The following is a 14,059-nucleotide window of genomic DNA, read 5'->3' on the forward strand; positions in this document are numbered from 1 at the left end:
TTGCTTAACGCGCGGCGATTGACCGTGAAAAGCCAAACTGGAAGCGGTCGCTAAAGCCCAAGTTGTTGCCTTTTATGAGCATGATTCGGTTTTTTACCGAGTTGGCCCAGTGCTTATGTCATTTGGCGGCGATTTGTCAGCGCAGCGGAAGTCCAAGCACAGCTGCTCGTGCAATACAATACACAGCCAAAGTTCGGTTAAGTACAGGAAATGTTCAGGAAATGTTAAGTGTTGGTCAACGCATTTGGCCAACAGGTCGCTTTGGCCATTTAGATAGCTGCTCCATGCCATTTGCTTATCGATAATTATCGCACGGTTTTCCCGGCTATCCAAAAAGCAGCCCAGCTGCACAAATTCCATTGCCAAATAAATGCATAAGAGGAAATTCATTCATTCATCATATATGAAATCTTAGCCGATGTCTATTGGCTGCTTTTCAGTTTTCTCCATTAAAATGGAAATGGAAATAATAACTGCATATCTTTTGTCGCCCAAAATAGTAATCCGTATCGAAATAGCTTTCAGATTTGGAATACTTGATGTTGGACTGGAAAGTGAAAGGAATTCAAATGAAATTTTGTACCCCAATTCAATCAATAGAATAATATTTTAGTCTTTATTTCGCCGGAGTTATGGGCAGTTAAAAAGCATGGAATGCAGCCGTTATTTAACTAATCTATTTATAATAAAACAAAAGCGAAACAACTCTTGAATTTATCCAAAAATACGAGCTCTTACTTAAGATATTATCATAATCTTATGTCTCATCTACAAAACAATAGACGCATCACGAATCTGCATACATCAAGAGGTTGTTGTGTTTTTTGTTGTTGTTGTTGTCGCAGCTCTCAGACAGTTGGCCCAGTGTTGCTCAGCCAGCTTTTCACTTCCCCACGGCGGGGCCAGTGTGCATAACAGAACTGGCTTTTCGATTTTGGAGTAGAGTCTCAGCCAGAGCCACAACCGGAGCCGCTGGCAATGTTTATGATAGTCAGCGATGCTTGGCGCACGCCATGCCCCATGCCCCGTGCCCCGTGCCCAGAGTGCCCGACTTGGCGATACCCTGTAGCAAAAGACGAACTGCCACTACGTGCTTCATACCTCAGCTGTATGCTAAGAAAAAAGCCAAGATCGAGTTGATGAAAAAATGCAAGATACCAAGTCCTGATCAAGACTATGCATATATATGATATGATATATATATATATATACGCATATAAATAGCTGTACGTATAATCATTATACCCTGTTTGGCATTCATTTGCAATATTTACAGGGTATAACAACAGCAACAACCAGAAATATAAAAGCAACGCCAACGGCCAAGTATTTTATTTCGCTGATGACAATGTTTTGATAGTGTTCATCATAATTTTTAGCTTTTATTATTTTGGGGTCAAGTCGAAATAGTAATTGTGGACGTCGATCAAAAAGCTGCAAATCTTTGATAGTGTATTCTGCAGTCGGGTATCGAGTTACAGCTTATGTCCATCATTCGCGACAAGTCGACTTCATTTCGAACTTCACAAGCTGCAGACGCAACAGAAACAACAACAATGCCAATTGACAGCGAAAGTTGCGTAATAGTACGCCATGTAGTTGTCTTTATTGTTGTTGTTGTTGCTGCTGTGGCTATTTAAGACGGGTTTGCAACAGATACTTTTGCAACTCTACAACACTGCGTATGTGCATTATCATAAGTTTAACACGAACATCAAACGCCAAAGTGTACGCAAATGCGCTGACATCCAAATGAAATCAAATTAAAAAATAAATAAAAAAAAAACAAGGAAATCAATTAACGCTAATCACCGCATCCAGTCCATCAGGTATTTTTAAGGTAAAGAAAAATATATATGTATATATATATATATATTTATATAGGTAATCAACGCACACTGAGAGAACTCTTCATTTCTGTCGAGAGTCAAGCCGCAGAAAAACGAGGAAAAGCCAAAGAATATAATCGAATAATCGAAAAATAAACAATAAATATTATGATTAATGTAATCGATAAAAAGTAAATTTAAAAAAAAGCTAAAAAAAATAGCTAAATGTAAAATGACAGATATTCAATAGAGTAGAATGTCGGCTTTTATTGCAATGCAGCTTTAGTTCAATGCTGGTTTGTTCGAAATATCAAACAATGAGAGTTCTTCTATTGAACTAGATCACGACAATTTGTAAAGTCTGTTCTCTTTTATTATTTTTCTTTATATCTTTACTTCATGTCAATACATTTCCATGTATTAAGGTCTACTTCTTACAACTATAAAAATAAGCTCAGCATCCCAGCTCGTAGTATCGATGTTGGCTTAACAATTTCAACATCGATACTTCACAATTCCAAAATCTATACTCGATACAACATCGAACTCGATTAAAAACAAATTATTAGCAAAATAATCTCCATTAAAAACTTGTACAAAAACAGGCTAACTTTATTTTATTCTGATGATATTTCTTGATGAAAATATAATAGTTATTAATGTTCAAAAAAAAATACATCAGTATTCTATGGTTACTTCTGAATGCATATCGATGAATTTATTTCTTTATATACATATTTTTTTTGTGTAGCCAATTGAGCTCACCTTATTTAAAAAATTGAAAAAGGTATTCCATCTAACTTCATTTCATTTGACATTTGAGGGCTGTTCAAAGAGTCTTAGCCATAAATCGCATGCACTTGAAATGCTTAGAAAGATACACACAATATGATTTCATCACGTAATTAATATCTCGCATCGTTGCATGCCAATTGCATAAAAAGTTACATCCGAAATTCCTCAAAGCAAATGCCAAATTGATTATACGTTTATTTACAATATATATTCATACAATATATACACAATCGAATTCATGCCTGGTTCAGAGGGCATTGGTATGTGTTGAACTCTGATAAATAATACATACATATATGTATGTACATATGTGAGTATATGCATATATTTTGTTTTCTAAGATGCTTTTGTAAGTTGTATTATTAACAAATTCCGGAAGACTACATAAATACCCTTGCAATGACCGATTTGTTTAGAATCTATATGATATATGTACATACATATGTATGTACATATGTAGCAGTCCGTCTTTACATACATATCTTACATAGGTACATATGTTTGTATATGTATGTACACAAGTGGATATGAAAGGTAGAACATCGACTTGGCTCTGGATACGGTTCAAGAATATACACTATACATATATGTATATATGTGCGTGCAATTCTGTCCATTCATACATAAATACATACATATGTATGTATGTATTTACATCCATGTATGGCTATGCCCCCAATTCCATGCCCTCTTGATAGAGACCTCCGACAGCAATCCACGCCCTTGCCCCTCGTCCACTGTTTAAATTGTGATGTAATTGAGGCTGATGAAACAGGTTGAATGCCTAGCTAAACCTGACAACTCTTTGAACCACAATTGACATTAGGTCAACTCTAAGTCTACGCCCACAGAGCCATAGCTGAAAAATTGTCGACATGATGCGTGAGATGATGATGATCGTATGTATGTATGTATATATATTCAATGTACATACATATATTTCCGTATGTGACTGTGCGTGTGTGTGATTGTGGGTGTGTACATGTGTACATGCTGAGCAAAGAGAATTATATTATACAATAACAACAACAACAAAAGACTAATCTTCAATAAATCGCCGACTCTTAGCCGCCGAAAGGCCTTGAAAACGGCGAAGAAAAAAATTAAAATAAAAACAGCGAAGAGTAAACATAAAAAATGCTTCACTAGAAAATACTCTGTACATGTACAATGCATGTGTGTGCAGAATATTGATATGAATAAGCTCTGGAAATAGTAGGGCAGCGACATATGTATGTATGTACATACATATGTATGTTCAAGTGTATGTGTGGATAAACATACATGTGTACATATGTATGTGTGGATAAACATATGTACAATGTATGTTAGTGTGTACGTTTGCTTGGACCAACTCTGCAAATTTGATCATAAATATAACATACGTAACATGTATGTACACATATGTATGTATATACATATGTACATATCTACAACTTCTCATTCTGATCGCCATTTAAGAAACATAATGTATGTAACATACATACATATGTATGTACATATATGCAAAAATACATTCCATGCACATATGTACATGTTTGCGCAACACATGTATTCAAATACATACATACATATGTATGTATGTGCATATGTATGTATGTATTGCCTCTGTTTATTACTGGGGTTTCCCGGAAATAAAACCAGAGTCGCTTGATAAAGTCGCCAAAGCTGAACAGATTATTTGGGAAAAATTCCGTCATACATGCATACGTACATATATGTACATGTGTATATGCATGTACGCTCATTTCATCCATTCTTTGACTTTTCATAGAACTCGCAACTTCTGCGAATTAGAGTGAATTTCTATAGCTGTCTGAATACATTCATATATGTATATGTACGTATGTGTGCACAATAAAGAATGTGCGAAAGATCAAAACCCGCAGACTAACAAACATCCACACCAATGTAGTAAATGGATATGTACATATGTATATGTATACATACATATATATGTATAAGTTTTCAGAGAATAGCTCATGAGTGTGCATTAACATACATATGATGTTGCAGTCAAAAGTTAACGAACATTTGATCAACTTTTAGGAACATAGCGCATCTCGAAAATATGTATATATACACATGTATGCTGTAAAGCATACGTAACTCTCCAATAATGTATGTACATACATAGCTTTAAAACTAAAGTCGCGAAGATGTTTCAATCAATGCGTTGCATATTTCATTACAACTCAAATACTATCTACAAGCGTATAAAAAGATCATTCTGATAGACATATGTATGTATGTATGTATGTTATGCAAAGTATTCCAATAATAGGCATTTTTATTTAAATTAAAAAGAAAGAAATTGTAATGAACATTTCCAAGATGTGCTTTTAAATCTCATTTGCGATACAACATTATTCCTCCTAACTGTTTGAGAGCTTGAGAGGAACCAGCCTTACATTTTTCGAGCGATGCCAAAATATTAAGTGCTTCATGTAGATAAGCCTCAATAGTCTCTTCCTTCAGATGTCGAAATTGGTTTAAATTGTTGAGCACGAAATTGGGCAAGTTGGCTTCCTTCAAATAATCGCATAATTTCCTCCACATGTCTATCAGGAAATCAACCAAAGTGCATGAAGATTTCAGCGGTAATTGCTTTAATATGACCTTCTTCAGGATTTCGTCTGATAGCTCTGACATCTGGTTGACGTAACACAACTCCTTCATTATGTAGAATACATTTTGGGAATTGTTTATACGCATTAGCATATTTTCCCAGTGCGGCATCCATACCAAAAAAGTTCGCGAATCGAAAGGTACAACCGCCTGCGGTAAAGCATACCACGGCTGCGTTTTATAGATAATATCTGGTAATCCAGGCTCCGGCAAAACCCAATCGGTGTAGTTGAATTCAAAAACTGGCTTAATATTAAAAGTAGTTTCTACCTCATTTATAACTTTTTGAATTTTCAAAGAGCCTCCATTTTCAAGTTTGAGCCAGTCTTCCAAGGCTTTGCGGTTAACATAGCCGTTCACTACGGCTTTATGCTCAACTCCATCCCCTGCAAAAAGCATCACAAATCCTGGAAACTGATCATCTTTTATAGGCTTCACATGAAAAGGAACGTTTAATTTCATATATATGTCATATTCGTAGTCACTTATTTGTTTCACACTCTCCTCTGGACTGCCTGAAAAATGTATTTTTATAATAACCAATATAAATAAACTCTTACCTCTCTTACCTATAACTTCCAGGTATCGCAATTTTTTAATATCATTCAGTATAAAAGATACCCGTTGGTATTTATTCGTATAATTGGCATAGTTAACATTAAGCGAAAAATCTTGTAAAATCTTATTTAATGATTCCATTTTGAATTTTAATGGTTCTCTTGCTACGAAAGACACAACCTCTTGCTTCACACTTTCAAGAGCGAATGATCTGCCACTTGCAAAAGAAAACTGAAGTTTGATTTTGTGGGGTGGCCACGTTTTCATATATCATCATGGTTTTGATTCGTTATCGAACACAGGGTTGCACCGCATCGCGGTTCATATGTATGTATGAAAATGCATATGTATGCATATTGGTGTATACGTTTATGTATGTATGTAATTGAACTTACTCTGCAAATTTGATCATACGTATGTAACATATGTATGTTTGTGAATGTATGTGCATATAGTATATACAGAACTGTGAATTCTCTCTGAGCGCCATTTAAGAAACATAGTGTATGCATGTATGCACATATAAATGCAAACATACATTCTATGCACATACATACATGTTTTCGCAACACATGTATTTAAATACATTTGTACATATGTATGTGCATACATACATCTTGCATGAATTGCCTGTGTTTAATACTGGGGTTTCCCGGAAATAAAAACCAGAGTCGCTTGACAAAGCCGCCAAAGCTGAACAGATTATTTGGGAAAAATTCCGACATACATGCATACGTACATATATGTACATGTGTATATGCATGTACGCTCATTTCATCCATTCTTTGACTTTTCATAGAACTCGCAACTTCTGCGAATTAGAGTGAATTTCTATAGCTGCCTGAATACATTCATATATGTATATGTACGTATGTGTGCACAATAAAGAATGTGCGAAAGATCAAAACCCGCAGACTAACAAACATCCACACCACTGTAGTAAATGGATATGTACATATGTATATGTATACATACATATATATGTATAAGTTTTCAGAGAATAGCTTATGAGTGTGCATAAACATACATATGATGTTGCAGTCAAAAGTTAACGAACATTTGATCAACTTTTAGGAACATAGCGCATCTCGAAAATATATGCATATGTAAATGTGTATATACACATGTATGCTGTAAAGCATACGTAACTCTCCAATAATGTATGTACATACATAGCTTTAAAACTAAAGTCGCGAAGATGTTTCAATCAATGCGTTGCATATTTCATTACAACTCAAATAATATCTACAAGCGTATAAAAAGATCATTCTGAAAGACATATGTATGTATGTATGTATGTTATGCAAAGTATTCCAATAATAGGCATTTTTATTTAAATTAAAAAGAAAGAAATTGTAATGAACATTTCCAAGAACATGTGCTTTTAAATCTCATTTAAAAAACATTCCTCATAACGCATTACATATTGTATCGAGAGCTAGAAAGGAACCAGCCTTACATTTTTCGAGCGTTGCCAAAATATTAACGGCTTCATGTAGATAAGTCTCAATAGTTTCTTCCTTCAGATGTCGAAATTGGTTTAAATTGTTGAGCACGAAATTGGGCAAGTTGGCTTCCTTCAAATAATCGCATAATTTCCTCCACATGTCTATCAGGAAATCATCCAAAGTGCATGAAGATTTCAGCGGTAATTGCTTTAATATGACCTTCTTCAGGATTTCGTCTGATAGCTCTGACATCTGGTTGACGTAACACAACTCCTTCATTATGTAGAATACATTTTGGGAATTGTTTATACGCATTAGCATATTTTCCCAGTGCGGCATCCATACCAAAAAAGTTCGCGAATCGAAAGGTACAACCGCCTGCGGTAAAGCATACCACGGCTGCGTTTTATAGATAATATCTGGTAATCCAGGCTCCGGCAAAACCCAATCGGTGTAGTTGAATTCAAAAACTGGCTTAATATTAAAAGTAGTTTCTACCTCATTTATAACTTTTTGAATTTTCAAAGAGCCTCCATTTTCAAGTTTGAGCCAGTCTTCCAAGGCTTTGCGGTTAACATAGCCGTTCACTACGGCTTTATGCTCAACTCCATCCCCTGCAAAAAGCATCACAAATCCTGGAAACTGATCATCTTTTATAGGCTTCACATGAAAAGGAACGTTTAATTTCATATATATGTCATATTCGTAGTCACTTATTTGTTTCACACTCTCCTCTGGACTGCCTGAAAAATGTATTTTTATAATAACCAATATAAATAAACTCTTACCTCTCTTACCTATAACTTCCAGGTATCGCAATTTTTTAATATCATTCAGTATAAAAGATACCCGTTGGTATTTATTCGTATAATTGGCATAGTTAACATTAAGCGAAAAATCTTGTAAAATCTTATTTAATGATTCCATTTTGAATTTTAATGGTTCTCTTGCTACGAAAGACACAACCTCTTGCTTCACACTTTCAAGAGCGAATGATCTGCCACTTGCAAAAGAAAACTGAAGTTCGATTTTGTGGGGTGGCCACGTTTTCATATATCATCGTGGTTTTGATTCGTTATCGAACACAGGGTTGCACCGCATCGCGGTTCATATGTATGTATGAAAATGCATATGTATGCATATTGGTGTATACGTTTATGTATGTATGTAATTGAACTTACTCTGCAAATTTGATCATACGTATGTAACATATGTATGTTTGTGAATGTATGTGCATATAGTATATACAGAACTGTGAATTCTCTCTGAGCGCCATTTAAGAAACATAGTGTATGCATGTATGCACATATAAATGCAAACATACATTCTATGCACATACATACATGTTTTCGCAACACATGTATTTAAATACATTTGTACAAATTGTCTGTGTTTATTACTGGGGTTTCCCGGAAATAAAAACCAGAGTCGCTTGACAAAGCCGCCAAAGCTGAACAGATTATTTGCGAAAGATTGCTACATGTATACAAATACATACATACATGTGTATACGCATGTGCGCTCTTTTTAATCATTCTTTGATTTATCAATTATAATTCTAGTGCTGTCTGAATACATATGTATGTACGTACATATATACGTATGTATGTGTGCACATATGTTAATACCCGCAGACTGTATGTAAGTCTGTTTGTAGTATTGACATACATATGTATGTATATGTTTATACTAGCGGAAAAAACTTAAAACTTCGCCGAAACCCCGTCTTCATCAAATAAAGGACAAACTGTTTTAATTATAGAGATACGATTTCAGAGAATAACTAGATTTTTGAATAGCGAATACCTGCAATTTAAAATTATGAATATGCATAATATAGTATGATAATATAGTATATCGATCCCGCCGATTTCGACAGACATATCCGATCCAAGTAACGCCCCATTGATGTATGTACATAGCTTTAAAACTAAAATCAGAGATGTTTCATCCAATGCGTTGCACATTTCAAGACAATTCAAATCCTATCCGCAAGGCTATAAAAACACAATTCTGATGTACATATGTATGTGTGTTATGCAAAGTATTTCAATAATAGGCATTTTTATTTATATTGATAAGAAATTGTAATGAACATTGATTACATTCCAAGTGTGCTGTTAATTCTCAATCGCAAGCTAACATTCTTTTTTATTGAATATATTTATTTTACTTTTGTATATTTAATAAATTTTCGAGAGCTTGAGAGGAACCAGCCTTACATTTTTCGAGCGTTGCCAAAATATTAACGGCTTCATGTAGATAAGTCTCAACAGTTTCTTCCTTCAGATGTCGAAATTGGTTTAAATTTTGGAACACAAAATGGGGCAGGTTGGCTTCCTTCAAATATTGGCATAATTTCCTCCACATGTCTATCACAAAATCATCCAAAGTGCATGAAGATTTCAGCGGTAATTGCTTTAATATGACCGTCCTTAGGATTTCGTCTGATAGCTCTGACATCTGGTTGACGTAACACAATCTCTTCATTATATCCAATACATTTTGGCAATTGTTTATACGCATTAGCATATTTTCCCAGTGCGGCATCCATATTAGAAATTTGCGGGAATCAAAAGGTGCGGCCGCCTGCGGTAAAGCATACCACGGCTGCGTTTTATAGATAATATCTGGCAATCCCGACGGCTCCGGCCAAATCCAATCCGTGTAGTTAAATTCGAAAACTGGCTTAATATTAAAAGTAGTTTCTGCCTCATTTATAATTTCGTGTATTTTTAAAGAGCCTCCATTTTCAAGTTTGAGCCAGTCTTCCAAGGCTTTGCGGTTTACATAACCGCCCACCACGGCTTTATGCTGAACGCCTGCAAAAAGCATCACAAATCCTGGAAACCGATCAACCCTCAAAGGTTTCACGTTAATAGGTATGTTTACTTTCATATATATGTCAAATTCGTTGTCACTTATTTGTATTATACTCTCATCTGGCCTGCCTGGAAAATGAATAGCTTTATAATAATCTATATAAACAACCTCTTATGCACTTATGTATCTAAGATATAGTTGTACACCTTGAATGCTTACCTATAACTTCCAGGTATCGCAATTTTCTAATTTTATCCGCTATAAAATATATCGGTGCCTTTATTTTCGTATACTTTCGATAAGTTAAATCAAACGAATAATCTTCGAAAATCGTATTCAATGATGCCATTTTGAACCACTTGCTTCACACTTTCAAGATCGAATGATCTGTCAATTGCTAAAGGAGACTGAAGCTCGATTTTGTGGGGTGGCCACGTTTTCATATATCATCCTGGTTTGCAATCGTTATCGAACTCAGGGTTGCAACGCATCGATCGTGCAGACCTATTCCGATTAAGCTTATCTTGAAACTAAACATGATTTGTATTTGATATAAATGTTTTTATTAAAAAAATGGGAACAAACTATTAGCGAGCAATATGAATGGTCTTATGATAGTGCAACCCAATAAAGACTCAATGATATAATGTTGATTTGCTCCACTCCAGCTCAGCTGAAAAACTGAGACATATTTTCGAAAACTAAACAGCTTGCAATATTTATTAATTAATCGGCATCTCGGTCGGATTAGAATATGTACTTGTAACGGCTTCCAACCGGGCAACATTCTGGCCGAGCGCAGCTGCAAACTCAGTCGCAGTCAAGGAGCGTGGGAAACGCTCGCCACTTGCTAACGCCAATTGCAATTGGCCAAGCTAACAGTCCGTCTGTCTGTCTGACTGTCTGTCTGTCTGTCTGGCTGTCTGCCCGACGGGACACAGGTCTTGCGGCATGCAGCATGAGTTTGCATAACTGTGCAGCGCCTGCCATTCGATATGGCCTCTAGTTTATTCTTGGCTATTCGAGGTTTTTATTTGGGTTCTCTTTCTGTTTTTTTGTTTTTTTTTTACCAGGCGTCAAGTGCAAAATGTTGGCAAATCTTGCCACTTGTCAAGTTGCCGTTAGAGTTAGCAATTAAAATATTGACCAACTTTTTAAATCGCAAAGATATCGTTAAACTCAAATGGGAAATCTATCAAATGGAATGAAGTTTGAGAAAGTTCGATAAATATAGTTATTTCAGATTTGACTATTTTTTTTATTATTTTATTTTGTATTATTTTATTATTCCTTCCATCCCTCGTATACCCTGTCCACTCAAAGGATCACTGTACATACATCCGTTCGTACATATGTATATTCACTGCAGACATTTAGAGCTATCGCCTTTCTATCGCTTTCTTAACTGCCATGGGGAAAAGGTGTACTTTGCACTATTTAACGTCCTTTTCTCGCCATGGTGATGAAAAAGCGATACGCAATTTAGCTTTAGTGCATATGTACATATGTATGTATGCATGTGTGTATATATATTTGTGCATGTTTGCTTGTATATATGAAAACATGCATACATCAATACATACTAACGTACACACACAGTGTGTGTGTGCACACACACGCACACATATTTGCTTTGGTAGCCCCATAAACACTTGTACTCAATGCTGAGTTACTCGCTGCTGAAAAACAAAAGTTATAACGGTCTTGCCACTAGAACAAGCCCCCCTCCCCCTCACCCCTCACCACTTCATCCAGCACACACACACTCACACACACACACACACACTCACACACACACCTCCCACACTATGCCACACACAGTGCTTGCCATGTCACAGACAGCGACTGGCCATAAATATGCCGACGCTTCGACTGCGAACAGGTTTACCTGCAGCTCCCCCTCGCCCCCTCTCGCCCCATGCCGCCCCTCTATCAACCCACTCCGCAAGACATTACTTGGGGTTTTGGGTTGCCGGTTGCCATTTAGACCGTGTGGCGCGAGTATTCGAAACCGTTTGCCGACAATTACCGTTAGACTAGTGCAGCTAAGTGAAACACTCGAAAGATCTGTCTTATCGGAAATCTCCAGAGATTGTAATTGTTGTGCGACTCAAGTGAAGGAATTATTAAACTATACAAAAGTCAAGTATTTCGAATAAAAACTATGTTTGCAACAAATAGTTGCCCCATGGCAGATATATGATAAAGTAATTCGATCCGGGATCAGGCGTACCTATGCTAAGATAGCTGTAAAACTGAGAATTTTAGCCAGAAATATCTATATATAGAAAATATATATATTTTAAGTCGAGCTAAAAAAGTGCCAAACCTAGGCCTGACAACAAAATAGTTTAAGAAATATTTTAATTAAAATAATATTTTTTAATATTTAAGAAATGCGAATTAAATTGTTTAATTAAAAAATTGCTAATATGTGACAAAATCACTTTTTGAACCAAATCTGCGTTCTTGGAACCAGTTGCACGAACCGAACCAAAAGGCAGGAACTAGATCGCAGTGTGAACTGAACTACGAAAAATTTCTCCTTGAGTTTGCAGCTTAATTTTGCAGTCAATAATTCTTAACTAAATGTTTTTTTTAATATTATTTCAACTTTAATCTTAACTAACTTACCGATTGCTTCTTCTTCTTATTACAACCCATAAGTTTGCCCCATGTGATGATAATTTATTATCTATCAATTTTAGTGCCCAACTCGTGTTGGCTTAGCTTTAATTTTTGGGTCTCGCCTGTTGATTCTGCATATTGTTCATGCCCGTGGCTAATGGGATCTCTCTCTCGTTTTTTTTTTTTCTATTGTGGTCAGTTTTTGGGCATTGGCTTGGCCTAGTCAAGGGTCTTGAAGTCTTTGATGTTTTTGGAACAGATGCGGCTTACATTTTTTGTTGCAAGCGCGCATGCTGATTGAAATTAATGTGGCAAGCGTGAGGCGCCCTTTCCCCAAAATGTGAAAAAAACCAGACTACATCATATATGTACATGTATTGTGTATTGTGTATCTTTGAGTACGTTTATCTGTATCTGTGGCCGCACAACGGCGGCGGCGGCAGCTGTCAACGGCTTCATTTTGGCTAGTTGCCACAGTTGTAAGTAGAATCCCGGCCAAATGGAAACTAAATCCGTTGCTGCCCCAAAGTTGTTGTTGCTTTTGTATGCCCTACTTGAGGGTATACTAGCTTAGTCACCAAAAATGTCGTCGATTAGCATAGATAAAGTATATATACATATTCTCGACCTTGACCTCGCTTTATCTCGACGAGTTGATAAAGCGTTTAAAGCTATTCTCATGAAACTTAGTCTAGATCATCCGTCTTTCGGTTGCGAACAATAAGTATGTCGGATCGAAAGACTATATAGCTGTCATAGAAATTATCAGTTATTGCACAAAAAAACCTTTCTTGTTTTCATGATCAATCTTGTACTTCAGCATGGCATTTACACATAAGCAAAATCTTATCCTTATCGAACTACTATATCATATAGCTATAGGTAGAATCTGATGCAAAATGAATGCTTATATAAAAAGATGTTCTCCTTTAATATTCTCCACATATATCTGTCATATCTCGTATATAGCTCATATATGAACAATCGGACGGAAACACATCATTCGTCTAAAAGAATATCTAAGCAAGAGTATTTAAACTTCGGCGTGTCGAAGACAGTCGTTCTTTCTTGTTTTTAGCTTGAAGTGAATTTGCGAAAAACTCCAAAAAAACAACAAATAAATAAAGTAAAAATAAAAAGGGAAAAGGTAACTGAAAAAGTGGACGAGTGGGCGATGGGGTGGGGGGAGGGGGGTCTAGGGTAAGCAGACTGCGGCTTTTGGCCGGCAAAGCCAACTTTCTCTGCACGAGTGTTGAGATTTAATATTGTTTACCCACAACAACAACAACAACAACAACAACAACAAGCGGCAATTGCGAACCGCTTTTGGCTTGCCCAATTCTTCGCTTT

General features: G+C 36.0%; 2 protein-coding genes across 2 annotated transcripts in view; one reads left to right on the forward strand and one right to left on the reverse strand.

Annotated features, from left to right (window-relative positions):
* Window positions 1-14,059, forward strand: part of LOC135430806 (uncharacterized) — a 28,167-nt gene that overhangs the window by 2,103 nt on the left and 12,005 nt on the right. The gene's annotated exons all lie outside the window — the stretch shown is intronic.
* On the reverse strand, window positions 4,895-6,022 carry LOC135430801 (cyclic GMP-AMP synthase-like protein). Its single transcript, XM_064685599.1, has 2 exons — window positions 5,822-6,022; window positions 4,895-5,767 (listed from the first exon to the last, which is right to left on the reverse strand). Exons 1-2 carry the CDS (start codon window positions 5,949-5,951, stop codon window positions 4,974-4,976), a joined length of 924 nt encoding a protein of 307 aa, XP_064541669.1. The 5' UTR covers window positions 5,952-6,022; the 3' UTR covers window positions 4,895-4,973.

This window comes from Drosophila montana, unplaced genomic scaffold (assembly GCF_035044405.1).
Source record: "Drosophila montana isolate Dmon_TW-CO22-7 unplaced genomic scaffold, ASM3504440v1 contig_3083_1, whole genome shotgun sequence".
Classification (NCBI taxonomy): domain Eukaryota; kingdom Metazoa; phylum Arthropoda; class Insecta; order Diptera; family Drosophilidae; genus Drosophila; species Drosophila montana.

Coding starts and splice junctions, on each gene's coding strand:
- LOC135430801 (XM_064685599.1), bottom strand. CDS start 5,951: ATGGAATCATTAAATAAGATTTTACAAGATTTTTCGCTTAATGTTAAC. Junction 5,768..5,821: donor GCGATACCTGGAAGTTATAG/GTAAGAGAGGTA, acceptor TACATTTTTCAG/GCAGTCCAGAGGAGAGTGTG.